This window comes from Strix uralensis, chromosome 4, assembly GCF_047716275.1.
Source record: "Strix uralensis isolate ZFMK-TIS-50842 chromosome 4, bStrUra1, whole genome shotgun sequence".
Taxonomy (NCBI): domain Eukaryota; kingdom Metazoa; phylum Chordata; class Aves; order Strigiformes; family Strigidae; genus Strix; species Strix uralensis.
Window position 1 is genome coordinate 18,990,569 of NC_133975.1, and position 22,233 is coordinate 19,012,801.

The 22,233-nt window shown below is 35.7% G+C and overlaps 1 protein-coding gene across 7 annotated transcripts in view; it reads left to right on the plus strand.

The window, feature by feature from the left end:
- The window catches only part of SLIT2 (slit guidance ligand 2), a 265,807-nt gene that overhangs the window by 173,276 nt on the left and 70,298 nt on the right, over window positions 1–22,233 (plus strand). For 5 of the 7 annotated variants that reach the window (XM_074865881.1, XM_074865883.1, XM_074865882.1 and 2 more), the window contains exons 9-15: window positions 398–536; window positions 17,280–17,351; window positions 17,995–18,066; window positions 18,599–18,670; window positions 20,563–20,706; window positions 20,835–20,998; window positions 21,748–21,771. In XM_074865881.1, coding sequence (XP_074721982.1) covers window positions 398–536; window positions 17,280–17,351; window positions 17,995–18,066; window positions 18,599–18,670; window positions 20,563–20,706; window positions 20,835–20,998; window positions 21,748–21,771 — 687 coding nt within the window. The remainder of the gene's footprint in view (window positions 1–397; window positions 537–17,279; window positions 17,352–17,994; window positions 18,067–18,598; window positions 18,671–20,562; window positions 20,707–20,834; window positions 20,999–21,747; window positions 21,772–22,233) is intronic. The other 2 variants (XM_074865884.1, XM_074865887.1) reach the window with 1 other exon arrangement.

Genomic DNA, 22,233 nt, shown 5'->3' on the forward strand with positions numbered 1-22,233 from the left:
TGTAGCAAGGGTCATTCATTTCTGTTGACATGCATTTTTAGTGCTACACAAAATTCTGAAAACTAAATCAGTAATTAGTTTTTAAAAGCACAGAATAAATAAAATATACCTGAAAAATGGATCTTAGTCTTCATTAACAAGATGATTTTGAATGCAAGTTGCCAAAGAAGTTGAAAAATTATGTAATGCTACCACAGTAGTTTAACTATAGCACACTATTAACTGGGTGTTTAAATTAATGCAATTCAGAAGTATTGATAGACTACAATGTTTATTTTAGAAGTTCTGCCTCTAAATTTTTCAAAGAGTGTAAAATGTGATGTTTTACTCTTGAGGTAGACAGGACTACTGTTTGACAGTTTTGTGCAATTTTAGGAGAAACTCTTTTCCTTTGCAGGTCACCAATCCTTCATGGCCCCATCCTGCAGTGTCTTGCATTGCCCTACAGCATGCACCTGTAGTAACAACATTGTGGACTGTCGTGGGAAAGGCCTCACTGAAATCCCAACAAACCTTCCAGAAACCATTACTGAAATGTGCGTAATCTGACTTCTTTTTGATGAACTTGCAGAGAACAGTTTTCTCCTATGTATTCAATTTGTTATTCATGCATTATATAGGGTAGGAATTTTGGAATACACATTCAAATTCAAATATGAAAGGAATATGCAGGTATATGAAAATATTTAAGACCTTTATATTCTCTTATGAGTTAGTTTTGTATGTACTACTCACAATCCATAGTAAAAACTGTATTCTGAGTTGGTTTTAAAAGAGTTCAGGAGTACTTGCTTTTCTGTGAGTGTGTGGCTTTTCACTGCAGGCTGTAAACCCCATTGCCTTCAGGGTTGCTTGCTGTGCTGGTTTTGTCTGGGGTAGAGTTAATTTTCTGCATCGTAGCTGGTATGGGACTATGGATTGGATTTGTGCTAAAAAGTGTTAGTAACACACTGGTTTAGTTACTGCTGAGCAGGGCTTGTACAGAGTCAAGGCCTTTTCTGCTTCTCACCCCACCCCACCAGCGAATAGGCTGGGGGTGCACAAGAAATTAGGAGGAGACACAGCTGGGACAGCTGACACCAACTGACCAAAGGGATATCTCAGACTGTATGACATCATGCTCAGCATATAAAGCTGGGGGAAGAAGGAGGAAGGAGGAGACATTTGAAGTGATGGCATTTGTCTTCCAAAGTAACCATTACATGTGAGGGAGCCCTGCTTTCCTGGAGATGGCTGAATCCCTGCCCGCCAATGGGAAGTGGTGAATGAATTCCTTGTTTTGCTTTGCTTGCACACACAGCTTTTGCTTTACTTATTAAACTGTCTTTATCTCAACCCCCGAGTTTTCTCACTTACAGCCTTCCGATTCTCTCCCCCATCCCATTGTCGGAGCAGTGAGCAAGTGGCTGTGTGGGGCTGAGCTGTTCTGATCTACTGGGTTCTGGTTTACTGGGGTTAAGCCATGACATTCACCTTCAGTCACTTGATTCAACAGACCCTATTAGAGAAATGTATCTTTGCATGAAAGATCAGCAACCTATATCACCCGTAATAAGTATTCTGCTAAAGCTGTATCCTCAGAGGGTAATCTGAGAAGACAAAAATAAGGTGGTTGAATGGGATCTGTGGTATAGTCATCATGTTAATACCATGTACCTGTGGATAGAAGAGCATGCATGCCAATAAGGTTGTGTGACATATCATATACAGCAGAAACATTTACAAAAAGTACAGCCATGTGCTGACCGTAGAGCAGAGTTGTAGCAAAGGTGCTATAGGGCCTGCAGGCTTCAAGAGCAATGTGGCTGAGAGGTTGTGTGGACAAAAGTTACTGCTGTATTGTCTTCCGTGCAGGGGAGGAACAAAAGCCAGAGCTGAGCTTGCTGACAAGACAGACAGGGACTTGGTAGCATGAGCATCTTTCTATGCTGGGGATGGTGAAGGCAGTGTTTTGGAAGGGAAGCTGGGAGTTCCCTTTAGGGAAATAATGGGAAAGTAGCTGTGCCAGCAACCTGATAAGGACGGTCTGGCTAGAAGTAAATGAGTTGGAGAGAGTATTCAGAATAAAAAGCTTGTGGGCACCTTGATGATATAAGATGATAAGAATTTTGGATAAGGAGGGTGAGAGGAACAGATATCTGAAGTGAAAGAGGTTTCTTGACCATACATCCAGTTGTACATGAGAGCTTCTTGAAAGTTTGAAAACAGGCCTCCACAATGAGATTTTAAAAGGTAAAGTAGAATTTAACAATTTTAAGGCAATCTCATGTCTTGTTGATATCTGACCTGTATTTTTAAACTTCACAGAACTGGAACTACCGTGGTTTCTTCTTAGGATGTGAATAATAATCATGTCTGTTAGTTCATTATTACTGCTGTTAAGACTGACCTGGCTGATCCTACCTGACCCAGTTCAATCATTCAGCCATATAATACAAATACTTCTACCTTTCACCGCTCTCAGAAAAATTCCTCTGCTTGCAAATAAAGTGACTACTTCAGAAAATCCATGCACAGTGCCTGGGAAGGCTGCACAGTCTCTTTTCATTATTTAGTGGGTTGTGTACTGGCTTTTTTACTTGCATATGTACATCTGTGTGCATAGAGAAAGAAGTAGGGAGTATGTCTCAAACATTCCCCACTGTACTTCTGCTGCTAACCGCTGGAGCTAACCACTGAATGGTGATTACAGACACTGGAAGACTGACTTTTGCATCGCTATCTCCTAGACCTAGATAGTTTAGTGGGGGAACATGCTGGTAACACCTATACTTCCTTGATACATTCAGTACTAGAGATTGCAAGGGTGTTCCTAAATCTTTATTTTAAGGGTCATCACTCCCAAAGAAATGAAGAGACTGGGTCAAACCAGCACTCCACCCTGGCCAGTGGCCTGCATCAGTGGTCCCTGAAGAATGTTTTTGAAACAGGAATATAGAACTTCAGTAGTAAAACACCAATAAGACAAATATTTTCCTTGCTCCCAATGTGTGTTGTGGCTCTTTTTCTGAAACTTGAAAATTTACATAGCTTTCAGGAAAAAATGTTTTCCTTTGAAACATCTAATCTGCTTTAAACCCTACTATGTTCTTAATCTTCCTGTTATTAAGGTAATAAATTTTGGAGGAGGGGGTTATGCTCAAGATCTTCCAGTTTAAATTAGAGTCTTTTAAAATTTCATTTATTTTCCTTTGTCTTTGTAGAGGGAGGGAAAATACATTCAGGTTCATAATTTGTACTGTCACCTTCTATTTTGCATGCCACCCTCACTCATCTCTTCTCTAAACTAACCGTTCCAAGTCCGTTCAATCTTTTTGGATGCCAAAACATTCCACGTCTTAAATCTCCTCCTTTTTCTCTGAATTCTTTGTTTTCTAAATTTTTTTGACCTGCATTGACCAGAGTTGAATGCAATATTCCAGATGATAGTGAACTATCACTTTAAATTAATGGAATTTTAGTTTTCTTTCATTTGCCTTTTGCAACCTAATACTCACATGCTTTCTTCAACTGCCAGTACACGTTGCACCATGTTTTCCCTTGAACTATCCATGAAGAGTCCTAGGCCTTTTTTCTTTGGTCTTACAGTTTTGTCAGGAACCAGAAGTTCATAAATGTCATCTTATTATTCCATCCACAGACATTTCTGAACATTGAATCAGGTTGCATGTTACTTTTTAAAGCTGTTCTGTGAAAGACTTGAGTCCTCTCTGCTTTTAACTAACTTCAACAGGCAGAAAGATTGTGACATTCCAATTTTGTTGTTATACAACAAAAACTGTTTTAAAGATTCATTTTTAAAGTACTTTGCAACTGTTGCTTATAGCAACCCCTTGAGATTAGATTAGAAAGAATGATTGTATTCCATAAAATAATCTGCTTTTTTCACTTATTCCTTATGTGATAATGTTGTCAGTATGCCAAAATGGTAGCTGACAGTAAACATTTGAAGAGATGAAACCGTGCTGTCACGGTAGCATTCAAAATGCTGAGGAGCTGCTGGGCACAAGGCAGAAGGGTACAGTAAGCACTCTATTTCCACCACCACCACCATTATACAGTTCCAACACACATGGCTTTATTATCTTAATCACCATTTTAAGCACATGCTTTGGCAGGAGCTCTCCAGTTCTCAGGGAGAAAGGGAAAGACAAGTGAGCTGGTTCCCTGTTGTTTTCTGAAGGATGTACAAGCTTTAACAGCGAAAGTATTATCTATTCACTGATTTTTAGAATACCACCATCACCAGATTCTTGCACACAACGCAAGAAAATTGGCATTATACTTCTATTTTACATGTGCCTGATGTTGTCCAGTCTTCTCAGTAGTTTTTCATATTTGTCAATCTTTTTCTGCATTTTCAACTGAATGTTGTCATCTGATTTTCTAAACATACTTCATTGACAGGAACATTTGAAAAATCCATAATACTTTCAAATTCCCTTACTCTGAACAAGTTTCTCTGCCCTACAATGCTGTCACCTGTTTGTAGGCTGTATTTGCAGAATCCAGTGCTGAGTACTACCAGCTTGTCATGTTATGCTTCAGCCAACTTCATGGTCCACAAACACCTCTGGTGCTTACATGTTTCCTGCCTTTTGTCTTTGCTTTATTGCATGTCCTGTGAATAACCTTTTCCCATGAGACTGACATTAAACTTCATTGTCAACCCTCCTTTATAGAGTTGCTTAAAATTTGACAAATTATTTTTGTGAGATTTCATTTTTCCATCCATTTCTGCTCTTATTTCTTTGTTCTTATGTGTATAGCAGGTTACTATGGATAAGAATATAATCCATATTTAGTTTTTTAAGGTCCAAAATCCTGTTATTTTTTTATTGATGTTCTTGTGAAGTTTGCCTTTGACACATGCTCATGGTTTTGTGATGTTTTGCCATGTTTTCTATTAATTTCTTCCTCTTTGCCCAAAACAGACTTCCTTTAGATAAAATGTTGTATGATCTGTTTGTGCATGAAAATACTTTGTATTGTTACATTGTCAGTCCATCTAGGACAATGCTGCGTAAAATCTAAGTGGTGTGAATAATGTTGTTATTCTCTGTCCTTCTGGTGTATGTAATTAAACTGCAGGTTTAAAGTGTACATTCCGTGCTGACAATTTCATACTTTTTTTTTTTTTTACAGGGGGTTGATAACTTAACCTGTATCTAAATAATGTGCTAAAACCCTCTTTAAATGGAATATCGAATTTCCTAAGTATTAAACACTGGCAGTTTCAATTGAGTAAAATTTGCATTGTTGAAGCTCTGAGTTAGCCCTTGTGGGGATAGTAAAAGAAAAGGCTTTCTGTTTAGAGTCTAGTACTGATGTCATAACTTTGCATAGCCTTGATAGTTCTGCTGAACAACTGGTTTGGGATGACATTTTAAGACAGCAGGAGCTGTCTTCTCTGCTAATAGCTACTGCTTCTGTAGCAGAGCTGGAAAGGAGACTATGTGCTTGCACTGCACTGCAACCTCCCTGTCTCTGAGTTTGGTGTAATAGCCTTAATCACTGAAGAAAATGAGTTTGCACTGGAAGCTGAAGTGGTTGCAGAACAAGCAGGTGCTCTGTGATGGTGGGAGCAGGAGGAGGCAGAGCCTGTTGCCGAAATGCTGTTTCATTCCAGAGCAGTTGGATTTACCGGTGAGCATCAGGGTGTTGCTGAGAGGGTTTCATCATACCACTCTGTCTGACTTCTCAAATGGTACAGAAGTCAGGTGGCTAAACCTAGCAATTCCTGTTGCATGAAGCTGATTAGTAGGTAATGCATTGTCTGCCAAATCCCTCTTGGGAAGATGCCTTTGGTAACAGGACTGTATCTCCAAGTAGCTGCCAGTGAAAATGGAAGAAGGATAAAGCCTGTGGTGGTCCTCTCTTTTTCCCTTCTGGTGTGACAAAGCTCAGAGCAAAATTAAGTATTCAGCATATCAGTAAATGTAATTCTTAATCTTTATTGACTTAGTACAATTGTATCTTTACCAGTTACACCCTTTCTGCAAAATTAATCTTCTTCTTTATTATCTAAATAAACTCACATGCAGCTAAATAAGAATACCTAAGCTTTTTTCAGGGTCTGTCCAATCAATATGATACTATCTGAGAAAGAAATACTTCATATTTCATATATATTTTAAAAAAACAAAACAATTGTTTGAGCACCAAGACTCCCCCAGTTTTAGTGCAGCTACTAATTCTGCAGGAAGCACAGAATTGAAAAGGTACACAGATACACCTTTGCCTCTGGGCCAAATGAAAAAGTTCCATACCGTGAGTGACCTGCAGGAATTATTTCGGGAACTTTAAAATTTTCCCATAGCCCTATTATTTTCATGTCTGTATTGTAAACGTTGTGACCCAAAATACATTGCCCATAAATGTTACATGTTAATAATCTTCAAAGTTTTGTTATTTAGTGTGCCTTAGTTTAGCCTTTTAACTCAAGCGAAGCATGATACATTATTCATTCATTAGAAATATCATAATTTGTGTTGATTTAGATTTGTTATTTAAACCTCTCCCCTTTTCCAGAAATTTTTATGGGATGTTCTTTCATTGGCATGTTCGGTCTATTGAGCTTAACCAACTCCAGTGGTCTAATGCACCTAACACTTTCCTCCTTTGTCATACAGCTCATATATTAAAGGCATTAAAGGTCATTCTTAAGGTTCAAAACTATTACTTTAATTGGTTTTAGAAAGTATAGCCTTTCTAATGGTGATAGCATTTATCAGCCTCTATGCAGGCATTCCTTCCACATTTTAGTTTTTCAGCACCGTTAATCTCTTTTCACTTGGTTGCATTTTAGAATTCACCTTCTGAGTGAAAATTCTTTGAATGATTGGCAGAAATAACTCTGGTTCCCTTCAAATAGAGACTTTTTGGCACGTGTTCAAACAGACTATCAGAAACCTTACAAATAGCGACCCAGCAGCAATTCTATTAATTGTACTGGTACCTTCTCAGAATGGTGTGAATAAGTGACAGGCTCTTATTTCAAAAGAAGAGGCCAAAAAGCCATTAATGAGCTACTACCTTGTGAAAATGCTGCTTTTACATTCTTCTGATTTTCTCTTCTCTTCTGTGGCTTGAACTATCAGTCAAAGTGGTTCTAAAACCCCTTTCCTTACAGTAGTATTATGAACAGAAGAAAGTAAATACAATTGCAATTAAGCAGAATTACCTGCTCTGGTGACCACAGCTTTGTGTAAATGATTATTTAAGCAAACAAGCATGGAGTTAAATTGATTGTTTTTTCTTAATTTTGTTTATATTAAGTATTTTATTAATACAATATAATTAAAGTGATTTAAGTAATCAAAGGGAGGACTTAATTAAATTTGCCTTTTTTTTTTTTTTCTTAGAAGGATAGCAATCACTACAATGATGTTTTGGGAGGAGGAAGGTTTTGCTGGAGAGGAGGGTGACTGGAGGGGTGCCACTGTTAACTAAACAACAATTTAATAATTTTAGTTTTTGTAAGGGGCACAACAGACCCTAAACCACATAACTTATGAAATGAAAAAAAACATATAGAGCCAGGGATTTTAACAGTTCATTTTCATAATCCACTGTAGTGAAAAGTCACTGACTTCCTAATTACTATAGCCTTCAAGATAAATCTGTTTTTTCTTGTGAATGGAGCTTTCTAACGTTTGAATGCCAAAACTAGAAGCTGTACAGTTGTTTCATGATAACTTCATTTGCATTTCCCATGAGTTTCCTAATTTGTCCCCTCATCTTGTCTCATCTTACCTTCCTGACTTCTACTATTTTTCTTCAGGTTTTCATCTTCCTCCATCTCATTCTCCCTTATATTTTGTTTTCATAAGTCTGTTGATTAATGATTGTGTAGTATGCCAAGCACTCAACTACATCTTTGTGAGCTGTGTGATACTAAGCAGGATTAAAAGCTCCTGAGATTGCTTCTCACAGTAACACTAAAATTATATTAAAGGAGAAGGGGGGGGGGGGGGGGGGGGGGGGAAGAAAGGGAAAGGAGAGAAAAGGGAAAAAGAAGGAGGAAAAGAGGGGAAAGGGAATGAGATCTGACAGAACTGAACTTGACAGATGGACTTAACCAAGAGAAAATGATGAGTAAATGATCACACTGCAGAAACTGGGGAAGTGCTTTGTGTAAATGTGGAATTTTATTTGAGAACTGGGAGCTCAATGTATCTATCTTTTCCAAGCTAAGCTTGGCATGTGTACAGTTTCACCATTTCTGTTGGCTTTTAAAATTCATCCTTAGCTAAAAGTCCAAAGTACAGCCTTAAATAAATAGCAATTGAGTAGGGAGACTCTTACACTGAGATGCAAAGATGCTTCTAAGGATGACCCTTTACAGAGAAAAGTCACTTGGGAAGGGTTTAGGCACATTTATTGAAGACAGTTCAAAGACTCGCATAGCAAGAAAACTCTGAAACGTCAGAGATAAAGCAGCTTTCTCTATTTTTAGCAGCTCAAAGTGTGATTCGGCTATCTACAGTAGCCTGACAGAAATGAGAGCAAACCCTGCATCTTCGCAGCCTGAAAGGAATGGGTCCAAATGCCAAGGGGAGGATGCTATAAGTTACATGACATTAAACTGATTATTGTTTTCCAGTGTCTGCATTTTTTTTATCTTTCTAGCTTAAATCAAAATATTGGTCTTTTTAGGACTTATACAGAATGTGAGTTCATAAATATCATTTACCTCTTAAACAGCCAAGCTGTCAGCCAGAGGTCTTGCACATCCAGTGAAGTTCTGGAAAGGTTTTGCTGAGTTGCTTTCTGTATATACATATGTATATGTAGTCATTGGTCTTGTTTCACTATGTATTGTGAAGATTTTTAGTAGGTTGCAAGAATCCTCTGTAACAGTATCGATCTTTTTCCAGAAAATATGTGCTAACTTTCCGATTCGACCCTAAACAGATAGATCTCTTTGATCTCTATATAAAATGTTTCACAGCCGTTTGATTATTCTTATGGCTCTTTTCGAAACTTTTCTGATTTATCAAAGTCTCTTCTTAATTCTTGACATAACAAATGCATACAATACTGCCAGCGTATTCAGGTGTCAAGTGAAAAGATGATGTCTACTTATGGATAAAAAAAAAAAATTAGTTATTATAGTATTCAGTTCCTTATGAATACTGATACATACTTTGGCCAGCAGGAAGCCAGAAAAATATACCAGTTTTTGAATTTTCAGAAATTGCTGGATTGAAATAAAGTGCATTAAAAGATACATAAGTACCTTGTGGAGACATTACTATTTGCTAAATGCCCCTTTGACAAATTCACATGATCTGATTAATACTTCCTCAGCTCTTAATCTAACATTCCAAATTTTTGAGCAACTTCATATAGCTGGCATTTTTCAAATTAATTTTTCTCATATATGCTTCTTTTCAACTATACTTCATGTGTACTGTTCTTTAAATCTTTTCTTAGCTTCTTCCCTCCCCAAAGGTTTTTAAGACCAATCCTGACTAGGCATTAGACTTGATATTCAAATTTTTTACTAGTAGACTGGGGAGACATTCTGATTTTTCAGTGAAATATAGAGCTTTTGCTTCTGTTTTGCTTAACAGTTACTGCATTTTTTATGTCCAGAAGCTTATCTCAAATAAGAGTACATGATTTTTAGATGCATTATTATTAGTTATAATGTATTAGTTATGCACTTATCTTTTCCCTAGAAGTTTGTTCAAAAGAATTCACAGGAGTATGGCTTTACATATGGAGTAGGACCAAAAAAGTTTCCTAATGAAATAGAAATATATGGTGCAAAATAGCTGACATGAAACTAAAATTTTAGTATCGATATACACTGTAACTGAACTTTTCCACATTTTGCAGCACCTAATTTTAAAGGCCATCCCAGGGCCTGTTTAGTCTGTTAATGCAAATATGGCCATTAACTTTGAAAATCTTTGCATGAAAATAAATGTAATACTACTTCATAGTTTTAATAGAAAGGTTTTATGACTTGCCACTCCCTGTCGTGACACTCACTTTATATTGTTCATCTGTGGCAGCAGTGATGTGAATACAGTTCTCTGTATATACTTTTCTTTGATTGTGGGAAGGTCATTATTTCTTGGCAAAATCAGTATTTATGCACATTGCAATATAAAACAAAATGGTTTGTTTGCTTTATTAAAAAATGTAGAAATTTGTTAAAATGTTAACATATATGATATATGCATATAAACTCACAATAATTACATATGAATAATGAAAAATGCATTATCCATGAGCAACGTATTGAATAAATGTGAAACAAAGTAAAATCAGGTAAAGGAGTCTAGTGAGGTATTAAATTCTTCATCTTAATATATTTAATTTGCCAATGCAGATTTCACTGAATGACATTTAACTTATCTTTGGGATTCCCAACTTAATATTTCTTAGGCAAAACTTAAAGTATGTTCCATTTGACTGCCTCAAACATAGATGGTTTTGCTAATTTGATAGCTAATCTGGTCTGCTTAACACACACAAGAGAAATGTAAATGTAACTCTTACTCAAATTTATCTTCCTAATCTGAAAATTACTGGTAAATCATGTGGCTTTACACTTTTTTTTTAAAAAAAAAAAAACAAAACAAAAAAAACACCAAAAAACAACCAAACTTTCTTATTTTAGTTGTCAGACTTTTGTAGGTAGAATATTTAATCTGTTCTTTTTTAGCATGTGTTCTGTGCTGCCATTGTTCGCATCTTTGGCTTTCTTCATACCCTTGTGTCCTATCTTAGAAACTAATTAAATTCAGAGGACAGAGGATAATTTCAACAGTTGAGAGGGCATAGAGAAACAGAATACAGCAATTGAACAAGGAGCATGTGAAACCAATGCTAGTTTCCAGAGACACTGGAAGTAGGTGCTGACCAGAATGAACACTGTTCCACCTCTGGGGGTTTTGTGCAAGTTTTGGTGGGTATTGAAGTAGAAGAGGCACCTTGAGGGGCCTGTCTGACTCTGCCAAGGGAAAGAAAATAACTCAAGCATGGAATAAATGAATATTTTATACAGCATGAAGAGAAGCTGGAGAAGGCCCATCTAGCTCTTCCAGAAAAACCCTCATAGAGCTCTGACAGCTGTGCCATGCTCCAAAGGTGTTGTTACTCTTAGATTTTATTTTCACATATGGCTCTTCACTACTGATAACTTTTCCTCAGCAATAATGTGAGTGAACTTACTGCAAAAGAAACTGTGGGTACTGACTTCACTATTTTGTGTTTCATCATCAATGGAATGATTTCTTAATTATTTACATGTTGCTAAATACATGGTCCAGTAAGCAGCAACCACTTGTGAAAAGTATTCTCAGTTTAAAAACTTCATTTAGATTTTTGCAGCAAATTTACCGTGTAAGTCCATGTATTGTTTAACAGGTAGTAAAGGCTCCTGCCACGCTGTCAGTCTTGCACAACGGTGGGATTCTCAAGCTAGTGTTCCTGCTCAATGAGAACAAGTTGACAAGTCACTGCTTGTCATGAGCCAAGAATATAGCAGGATTATATCTGGTTTTTGTGAAATTAATAGTTACTCTGAACAGCTCAAGTAGTTTTTGTAGTGTAACAACTCTCATCAAAAGTAGGCTAATTAGAAAGTCTTTAGCTTGACTCTAGGTGACTCAGGTTAATTGCACTGGAGCTGCACTCTGACAGATGCCAAAGTACTGAGCAAATAATTCTTTTAAGAAGTGGTGCATTTTGTCTACATCCTGAATCTGTAACAATCAAGGAGTGTAAATCCTATCATCATTAATGGTGCTGTAGGGTTCAGAGCATGAGATGGTCCTTTCTGTGATGAAAAATTAACCAAATGCAGGTTTGGGACTTGCTTTTGAGTAAATGTGTTGAATTGTTTAATAGCTTTAGAATGACAATTCTTGTTACTTTTTTGATGTAATGCAGACTAAGGAGTTGTCTGTCATTTACAATCAATCCCCTGAGGAAATATTTGATAGAACAATTAGACTGGATGTTAACAGTTTGGCAAGCATCAGGGCAACATTGACAGTGATTCTTTATATGCAAATATTTAGGAAACTGTCAACCAGATTTATTAATACATAGAATTAGAGCCTGAAATTCTAAAATGCAAGTAATATAATCATTCAAAATACATCTTTTGTTTTGTTAGACATGGATAATATCACAGATTTCAACAGAATTCTTTTGCTGCTAAAGTTAGAAGTGACATTTAGTGGTTATAAGCACTCTGGAGGTGCAGTTGTTGAGAGAGAAAAAAAGTTACTTTGTTTAATAGCCTCAAGGATTGCTGTAGCAAAGGGAGACCATTACTGTTCCTTATTTTAAAAACAAACAAAAAAAACCCCAAACCCTGGCAGATGTTGCATATGAGGAGAGATGTGTTGGCTGTGTATTGCAGTTCTTCAGATTCAGGAGCTGCACTGAATCCCATCACTGAAATCTATTTTCTGTTTTCTGACAGCTGTTTTTGCCATTTACTTTAAAAGCAGATGGGGAAAATGCAAAGAAGAGCTGTCAATTTTATTACCATGTATAATCAGCATCTGCGCAATACATCAGACTCATTGCACAGCTTACCCTTCTCTGTAGTAAAAATTCTTTCGGGATTTCTTGACAAGCTTCTTGCAGGCTTTTTGTAAATGAGGTAGATGCTGGAATTAAAAGTATAGATTCATTAACTGCTAAAACCACTATTGTATTGACCAAATTTAATTAATCAAGATGTTATGTTCTGAATGTTTAATTATAAAATATATGGCTAATTTGCTGCTCCATATTCAAATTTGTGTTTTCTTAAGGAAGATGTTTTATTGTTATGAAATACTAGTTTTTTAGATAAATCTCTGACCCTTAACATGCATTTAGGTGCAGCACATCTCTGTGCAATATTTTTTACCTTTTTCTATTGAGCAGGCTGAGTATGTTGTACCCCATCTGCATGATTTAAAATAAAAATGATTCTGTAGAGAACAGGATGTGCTTCATTCCCAGTCTGCCATCTTTCCTGGGGCAGAAGTGTTTCACAGAAATGACTTTTTATAGTGGGAAAATAAGCTAGTTTAAAAGTGTCAGTATAAATAAGCATGTTGTCTGTCTCTGTAAGTGCGGAAGTAGTAATCAGTAATAGTGTGCTGCAGGCTTATAGTAGAGAACAGCATCCTCCTGGAAAGTGTCAAGTGATTTACATGTCACAGGGCTCTCTGGGGACCGGTTGGGAAGAATCCGTCTACTGGCTGAGGGCCTACTTTGATTTGATTTGATTAGGTTGGAAGTCACAACTGCAGAAGCACCTTTGTTTCTTAGAATAGTAGGTGGTTGTACATTACGGTGCCTGTAGTGATAAGCAGAGGGAAAAGATTTTGAAAAAGAAATGTTCACAGTACATTTCCTAGATAGGAATGATTAGGGAATAGTCTTCAAAAAAGGTTTCAACCAATTTGGCAGTGTTAAAAGACAGTAAAACACTTATGTATTGATGTGGGACTTCTTTGAAGTGAAACACTAAAAGGAGCAGGAGACTTAATACTAAGAGCATTAATTAGCATTTGTGTGGTGATGGGTAGAGTACTTCTTACACATGAGGCAGTGCAGGCTTTGATGGAGCATGTACTTAACTGTCTTCCTCCATTATCTTATCTTATTAAATATGCTACTAAAATTGACAGTGGCTTTTGAAAAAGAAACCACCAAGGCACTGTTTATGATACATAGATGATAATTTATAAAAAAGAATGACTTCTGGGATGACTTTGAAAGGAGATGTTGTGCACAAAATTTAATACAAGTTCCGTGGAAAAATACTAATACTACTTTTTGTTCTTCTGTAATATAATGGTACTTCTGGCCATGTCATTTGCAAGCACTTAATAGCTGACTTTTTCAGTAATAGATAACTACATCCCATCCTATTCCAGAATTAAAAATGTTTCATTTAATATGAGGAATTAATATAAAGGAGTTTTTAATTACTATGGGTTTTATCAGTAGAATGCAAATTTCCTTTAGATATTAGTCTATCTGTGCTTTGTGACCCTGGAATATATCCAATTAGATTTTCTTTGGAATAGTGGATGCAAATTTGCACTCTGTGAAATTCAGCTGATTCTAGGAAGATAAAGCAGGAGATTAGAGGATAACAAAGCTTGAAAATGTGAATTTAATTTACTTTCTTTACAGACAAAGTGGGGTATAAAAGATTTTTCTTCTTATTTATATAATCTTATTTTTCCTTTCTTATGCTAATCTCATTGTCTAAAATGTGATGTGTTTTAGTGCATACACTTTGGCGTGAGTTAAGAAAAGACATACTTAGATGATCCTACTATAACAAATCCTTTATCCAGAAGAGCTTGTAAATTTATCCCAGCACTGCACAGTCTGTCTATTAGACTATAAATTTCTCACTAAAAGGAAATGTTAGGTAAAGTTGACATGGAGTTCATTTTACATATCCACGAGTGAATTGGTAGTTCGCTCCATGAGAACTGCTAGAAAAATAGCTTTCAGAAACATACTGTAGTAGGACTTCTTCAGGTTTTGGACCCGTATAATTTGTAGACAAATTGAACAGCAGTAAATTAAATCTGCTATTCCATCTTGTCATAAAAAATGGCATACATGTATCCTGTAAGCAGTTTATAGAACTAATATACTTTCAAATTAAAAGATTATACTGGAAAATACTTTCTGTCTTAATTTAATGCTAGACCTTGTCTTTCTTGAGTTACATGCCATATTGTGTCAGTTAAGAGCATTATATGTTTAAAGATAGATGAACGTAGACTGGAGCCCCTCTGGCACTAGGTTACAAATCTCTACATCATGGGCTCATAAGCAGCATTTATAAATGAGGCTTGTGACAGCCTTATGTGGGAGTATTGCCACTGCAATATCTGTCTTTCCCATATACACAGAGGCATTTTTCCCCAGTGTCTCTCTCTCTCCAGCAAATCCTCCTCTGTAATATGGCCTAATCCTTCCCTATCTTTTTTCCCTCCTCTTTCCAGTCCTCTGCGTATGTCCTATGTGTTTCTCTGTGCAAGATATTCTTTGGCTGGTTTTCAGAGCTACACATCTGATAAATGTCTGGTCAGGTTATCCCTGGTGGTTAGGCAGTTGGTTGCTGCCAAATAGAGTGTGTAACAGAAATGGATGGATGGCTGCCATTCCTTTCATGGCTGGGTTAATTTGGTTTCTCAACTCCTTCCCATTGCTAAAATAAGGACATTTTTAGAGATTTATTATCTGAAGGTTTTACCTCTCTTTGACCTAGCCAGCTGAGTAGAAAACTGTCTAGATAATAAGCATGCATAATCTTTATTTTCTGGGGAAACTGAGCTAAAAATTTAGTGTAAGAACAGAAAATACTTGGGTTTGGACTAACTTGGTGTTGACCTTTAACTTCAGCAAGTGTTTAGTTATTCAGATGTTTGCCTTCTGCATCTACTCAAGTGCACTGTAGAAGAGTGACCTTGTTCGTTTATAGCCTAGTCACTACTCCTGGTCTGATGCAAAATGTGTTTCATGGGTCCAAAAGGCTCAGCCAAGGTGAAGAAAGCGTATGAAAGAATAACGTGTTTATGGAAAAAGTTAACAGTCTTGTGCCATGGGATTCCCTGCAGTGTTTAAAATATACCTGAAAACTGTAGCAAGGTGGCAACATTTTCCTAGTTAAAGACTTTAAAAACATGAACCCTGTCTAAAACAGCTCTGACGAAGTGAGATTTTCTGTGTGTCAGGAAGATTTTTTGATGCTTCTTTTTTCTTGGCTTCTTTATAAGCCATTCAAGAAAAAATTCTGCTAAGCTAAAGTGTGGTCAGACTTAAGAGATTTTGAGTATTAGATTTATAAATATCTTCACCTGAACAAAACTTCGTGAAGGCAGCAAAAAATCTTTCTTCAGTTCAGCTATACTGTGATCTCTGGAGAAACTTTACAAAAAGAAGCATTGTAAGAATAGTTTCTTGGAAAGGCTTACTCAAAGTGAATATATGAGCTTATTAGTTACCCTGCACAGACAGAGACTTATATGTCTCTTTGTCAGAGCAAAAGTGAAATGGAAGAGAGTTAATAGGACAAGGGTAAAAGGAAAAAAATAGGCTAATATTCATGCATAAAGATTTTAAAAGGCTTTTGACCTTAGATTCTTAGTCAATGTCCAAGTAATTTAAAATAGTGGAGTAAATTCTACAGAATTTTGATTCCTTGTATGAAATAGATTTTTGGCATTGTCTTTATGTATGTAGATCATAGTAAGAGTTGATACCTGTGCATGAAAGAGGGAAATAGAAAGCTTATTAGATAAGCATGGTATATAGTTTAAATAATACTGACTTCTGCTGTACTTTTTAGTATAAATATTCATTCCTTATGTCTACATAATAGAAATTTTTGCACTGCCATAACCATGAAATACTGTGGTGTGTGAAGAAGTATCTTCTATTTTAAATGTGCTTATTGCTGAACCTGTTTTGACTTGTTGGCAAGTGGGCCATAGGTCTGTATCAGCATAGATTTCCCATATGCAAATCTGTGGAAGTTATTGGAAAACTGTTTCCATCAGCAAGTTCACACTTTGAGGTGTGGCAAGTTTCAGTCACTATACATACAAAGCAAACGTGGCCAGTAACATAAACTACAATTTTAGATTAAAATACTTGTTTAAAGAAGGTAGAAGTGTGGCTGTGCAATCCTAGTATTATATCTTAAAGAAAATATGTTACATATTGTATCTAAAGAAATCATGTGTGCAAGTTTAATACTGTGGCATTTATTTACCTTACTGCAGGTAGCAACATATGTTATTTGTTCTGTAGGAACATTACTCTTCCCTTTCCTATTGTTTGCATGTTTCAGTGATTAACTCACAGAAGTCTTTAGACATTTCTGAAGAAAACTTACTATAAAAATTTCTGCATGTAAATAATATATTGGGAGTCAATTAACACTAACTCAAGTTTGAATTTTTTAATGACAGTTCTAGCTTCAATTTTACAAAAATCTTGTGTGCTCTAAAAATAATTTTCCTTTACGTATAAAATCAAGATTGAGTTTTAATTTACAACATTACAGTCTACAGGTTAAGAGGTTTGGTTTTACAGACAAAACGTTATATTTTTGTAATTAAAACTGAAATGAAATAACCTTGTTTCTCAAGATAAAAATTATACTGAAAAAGAAAGCAAAAGCAGCCTTCTTTGTTAAAGTCTATCCCTTCTACTTTTGTATGGCTTTAGATTGCTGTTTGGCTTGCGTTTTGTATTTTTATGTTGTTGCTGTTCTTTTGCAGACGGTTAGAACAAAATTCAATCAAGGTCATACCTCCTGGAGCTTTCTCACCATATAAAAAGCTTCGAAGAATGTATGTACCCAATAATTTAGATTTAATTTTTTATTTTCATATATACACACACACACACTTATACATATATATATATCTACATATAAAAATGAAAAAACAAGGTCATACAAAGGAACTGCAGTCAATGTGTGAGCATTTAAGAAAGTTTGACTGCTGGAAGATTAACTGATATGGCAGGCTGATTATTAAGACCATATAGCATCTTTGTCACATTAATAATAATTGTTTTTTACCAAGTATTGAAATTATTTTATAGAAGCAATATGTTACTGTAGTGAACAGTCTATAAAAAAAAGAAATTAATGGGGATAAGCCACTGCTATTTCAGAATGTCTTTGAGGCTGTATAGTCCTATGGTCATAGCAAACAGACAATTCTTTATAAAATGTATTTAAGCAATTAGAAAAAGTAAATATTTTTGTCATTTTTTTCCAAGCATTTGAGAAGTCTATTTTTAACCATGCATTTTGTTTCAGTTTACTGGCAATTTTAGTGGGTTTATGTTAAAATCCTTTGGCGGTGTTTCACATAAATATTTTAATTTCCCTCTCCTTTCCATGCCTAATTCTAATTACATATTATTTTAACATTAGCTATTTTGAAAATGGCTTGAATTAATTGAAACAAATTTCATGTATTTCAGTGACCTGAGCAATAACCAGATCTCTGAAGCAGCTCCAGATGCTTTCCAGGGCTTACGTTCACTCAATTCACTGTAGGTATCTGTTTGACCTGTAAAAACAGAAGCAAATTTCTCATATTCTTACAGTGAAATTATTTTGGATTTTTGGGTCCCTGCAGAATTTTCATAGAAATTTGATCAATTCTGAAAGCTGTAAAAATAATTTCAAAACACTGGAATGATAAGTGAATACTGTATCACAGCTGGACACTAAAAATGTATGGGTTTTTCATAAATACGTTCATGGCAAAGAGTTGAACAAAATCAAACATTTCTTTTATTCCCCAGTTAGTTTTTACAAACAGCAAATCCACTTACCAAGGTCCCTTGGTTAGGCTGTAAACAGTGAGGTGCTGATTCTGCTGACAGATCTTTGGGCAACACACCTTTTGGGAAAATGTGTGATCCTGCTACCTCACAGGACTACAAGGATCTTGCAAGTATCAAGTTGTTGCTGTTAAATTCTCTTCAGGACATGGAAATTTCTTTATTTTTAAAGTCAAAATCGTATAGTGTATGCCTTTCATAATGGCGGCTTTGTTTGCTTTATTATTTCCTGGTACAGTGTCCTCTATGGCAATAAAATTACAGAACTTCCAAAGGGCCTATTTGAAGGACTCTTTTCTCTGCAATTGCTGTGAGTATTTTTTTAATATTTATTATATTTTGGGATAACTCAGAAGGGTAAACATGATGAGAGATTTATGCCTGGAGAAGAACTGGCAGGAAATCCAGTATATAAGATCAGAGTATGATAAGAACAAATTATGTTAAAGCCAAAGGAGTCAAGACTGTTGTAGGCCAGCTTGCCATTCATCCACAAATTTGATCATATCTCACTTAATGTCAGCCTAAAATGGTTAAAATGAAACTGTTCTCTTGTGTGGATTTTGTAAGGATAAAATGTGATAGACATAAGATATGGTACTGCCTTGTCCTGCAAGCAGTGTAGTATGTCTAAAGTTGTGTGAGAACCATAGAAGGAATATTTGTGTTTTATACAGAGCAAATATGTAGTGGAAATGCTATATAATTGTATTTCTGGTTGTACCCATGCAAGAACAGGGTAGTACTACAGTTTCATTGATGACTTTTAATGTTTTCTTTCACTCTTCTCTGCACAATTCATTGACTACATGAACTCCAGCTGCTATTTCGTTTAACACTGGAAATTTTCACATGTAATCTTATAAACCATTTATATTTAATACTGGGAATAAAGAAGAATTTAATGGTGATATGTTTAATAAATATTGTCAATATTTAGCAGAGGAGGCTGTGCACTAGCTGTACTGTGTAAAAGAAATTTGTGAAATAGGCCATAAAACGAGTGGGATTTCTGGAAGGAATTGTCCCAGAATAACTGACTTGTTGATTTAAAGCTTCTTCTTAAAGAATTTATAACTTCTTCCCACTTGATAAGAAGGATTTAATGTCCAGCTTTTATAGTGCAGTAATTGGCAAAATGTCTATTAACAACTTATTGAAGATGGCAAAACAGTAAGTAGATACAAAGAAAATGCAAATTCTAGCACCACCTAGAGGTTTACTTTTTGATTTCTTTTTAGTCACAAATTAGTATAATGGGGGGAAGGGGGGGTATGCATTCCTGTTTTCCTTTAAAGAGTTTTTAGTTATGAAAACATAGTTCAGATTTAAAAAAAAAAAAAAAAAAGTGACATCTCTGGACTTCCGTTTCTTCTGTAGTAAAAAAATGTCCATAACTTGTTATACTTTGCATAGACAATACATTTCAGTCTAAGTAAATTTCTACTTGTGTGGTGAAAGTTTTTATCAGAGCATTGATTTCCAAATCCACCATTCCATCCCATTTCTCTCTGGAAATGGAAAAAAATCAAAAATATTTGGTTATAAAAATGCATCTAGTTGAATGACATTTTTATTTTTCTTCCTCTTCAAAAGCATGAAGGAGTTGGTTTAGATTGGCTTGTTTGCTTTAACTTCAGAAGTCTGGGAGGTACAGGGAAGAAAAGGTTCCCTTTGAAGACGGAGAGGAAAAAGGATCCAAGACAGATTTGGATATATTCCATGCCACCAGTTTTTACTACAACTCTGTTAATGCGGCAGCATGCTGATTAGTAACATATAATTAAAAGTGCCACTGCACATCTCTTCCAGCTAATGAACACAGTGTTCAGTTCCTTTTTTGTTTGTTTATTTATTTGGCAAAAGAAAGTAGTTTTCCTTGCAGATACTTGATTTTTTAAGCTTCTTTCTTTGCACAGACAAATACCACACACGCACATTTTATCAACCCATATAAGAAATGTGATTTTAGCTGAACAAACCCACACATTTCAACTCCAAGGTGCAAATATTTAGGAATAATTTCAGAACACCTAAATAAGACATTTCAATTCCCTGAAATGCCATATGTCCCTGTCAGTTAATATTTGTTACTACATCTCTTGTTCTGGTTACAAATGCACACAAAGAATTATCTGTGAAAAACACTGAAGCAACACTGAGCGAATTCTTTCAATTTTATAATTGTCTTCCATTGAACAGATTATTGAATGCCAACAAGATCAATTGCCTGCGAGTTGATGCTTTTCAAGATCTGCACAACTTGAATCTTCTTTCTTTGTATGACAACAAGCTGCAGACCATTGCAAAAGGCACCTTCTCACCCCTACGTGCAATTCAGACCTTGTATGTATGCTCCTGTTTATGGTTGTCTTTAGTATGACTTCATATTCTACAATGCACTAAAAATATCAGGAAGTGTTGAGACCAAAGGGAAATAATGTGTGAAATTATAATTTTTTTCTTCATGAAAGGCATTTGGCTCAGAACCCATTTATCTGTGACTGCCATCTGAAGTGGCTGGCGGATTATCTTCATACAAACCCCATTGAGACCAGTGGTGCCCGTTGCACCAGCCCCCGCCGTCTGGCAAACAAAAGGATCGGCCAGATCAAAAGCAAGAAATTCCGCTGCTCAGGTAATTTTCTTAGTTCAGCTGCTATTTTGTTTTTATTAGCAAAAACAGTGGTTGTAGAAGTTCTAATGAAGGCAGCTGGCTCTCTATGGAATCATTAAACATTGCAGAATCTTTTTTAGTTCTTTGACTGAAGGGGGGAAATCGTGGAAGTCATAGACTATGGGATCACGGAACATTACTATAGTTAACGCATTTGGCACTATTTCTGAGTAGCATTAAATCTAACAAAAGAAATGCAATATATAATACTTCAGAATGAAATGCTGAAGTTATTCACTACAAGTATCACCAACATAAATCATTTTGTAAAATTTCCACAAGGCTCTGGAGTATGTGAAAGATCTAAAAATTTCTAGCTAAATATGGAAACATGACATATTCATTTTATACAGGGAGCTTACCTCATACTGAAATTTACTGTTTTCTTTTTTCTAATCTCACTCCATTTCCTACTTACATTTCTCTAAATCCTAACTTGTCATATGGTATCCAGCTGTTCCAGGTGCATTTCACATTCTACAATTTATTCAGTCTCAAGTGCAAATACCAGATGAGAACTGTTTGTTATCCATGTTCCGGATACATTTATGACTATTCACACTTTGTTGTTTATCAGCTCTCGTTGTGAATACACATTTTTTCACTCGATTATCTGTAGTTAACTGTAGTCCATACTTAATCTAATAAAACTCATTCTTTGCTTGCTGACATTCAGGTGCATCTTCTATTTTTTTTTTCTCTTTATTTAGCTAAAGAACAGTATTTCATTCCAGGTAGGTTTGGCTCTGCAGTAAGATTGACTAACTGCAGATACTCTCTCCCTTTCCCCCCAAAAGCAAAGTTTGTTATAGCTTTTAGGAAACTGATGCATGTGTATTAACATTAGTCAATACCTGTAGCTAGACATAGTTTTCCTTTGTAGAGTACTAGTAGTTCTGTTTTCTAAATATAAGAGCTTAGCATGCAGCTCCATTTACTTTTTTTTGTCTCACAAATTTGCACACAACCTACCAAAATTATACATCTACTTAAATTATTTAGAAGGTTGCACCTGCTAGTTCATATTTCAGTTGACACCTTTACTTATCTTATACCTTGCCTTTCTGCCACTACTGTTTTTAAATGTAGCTCCTGAGCTGCTTTTAAACACAGGAAACCGTACTAACATCAAAGAGCTAGTACAACTTAAAAAAAATAAACGTTTTACAAATGAACATTTTCTTGCTTTGCTTTCA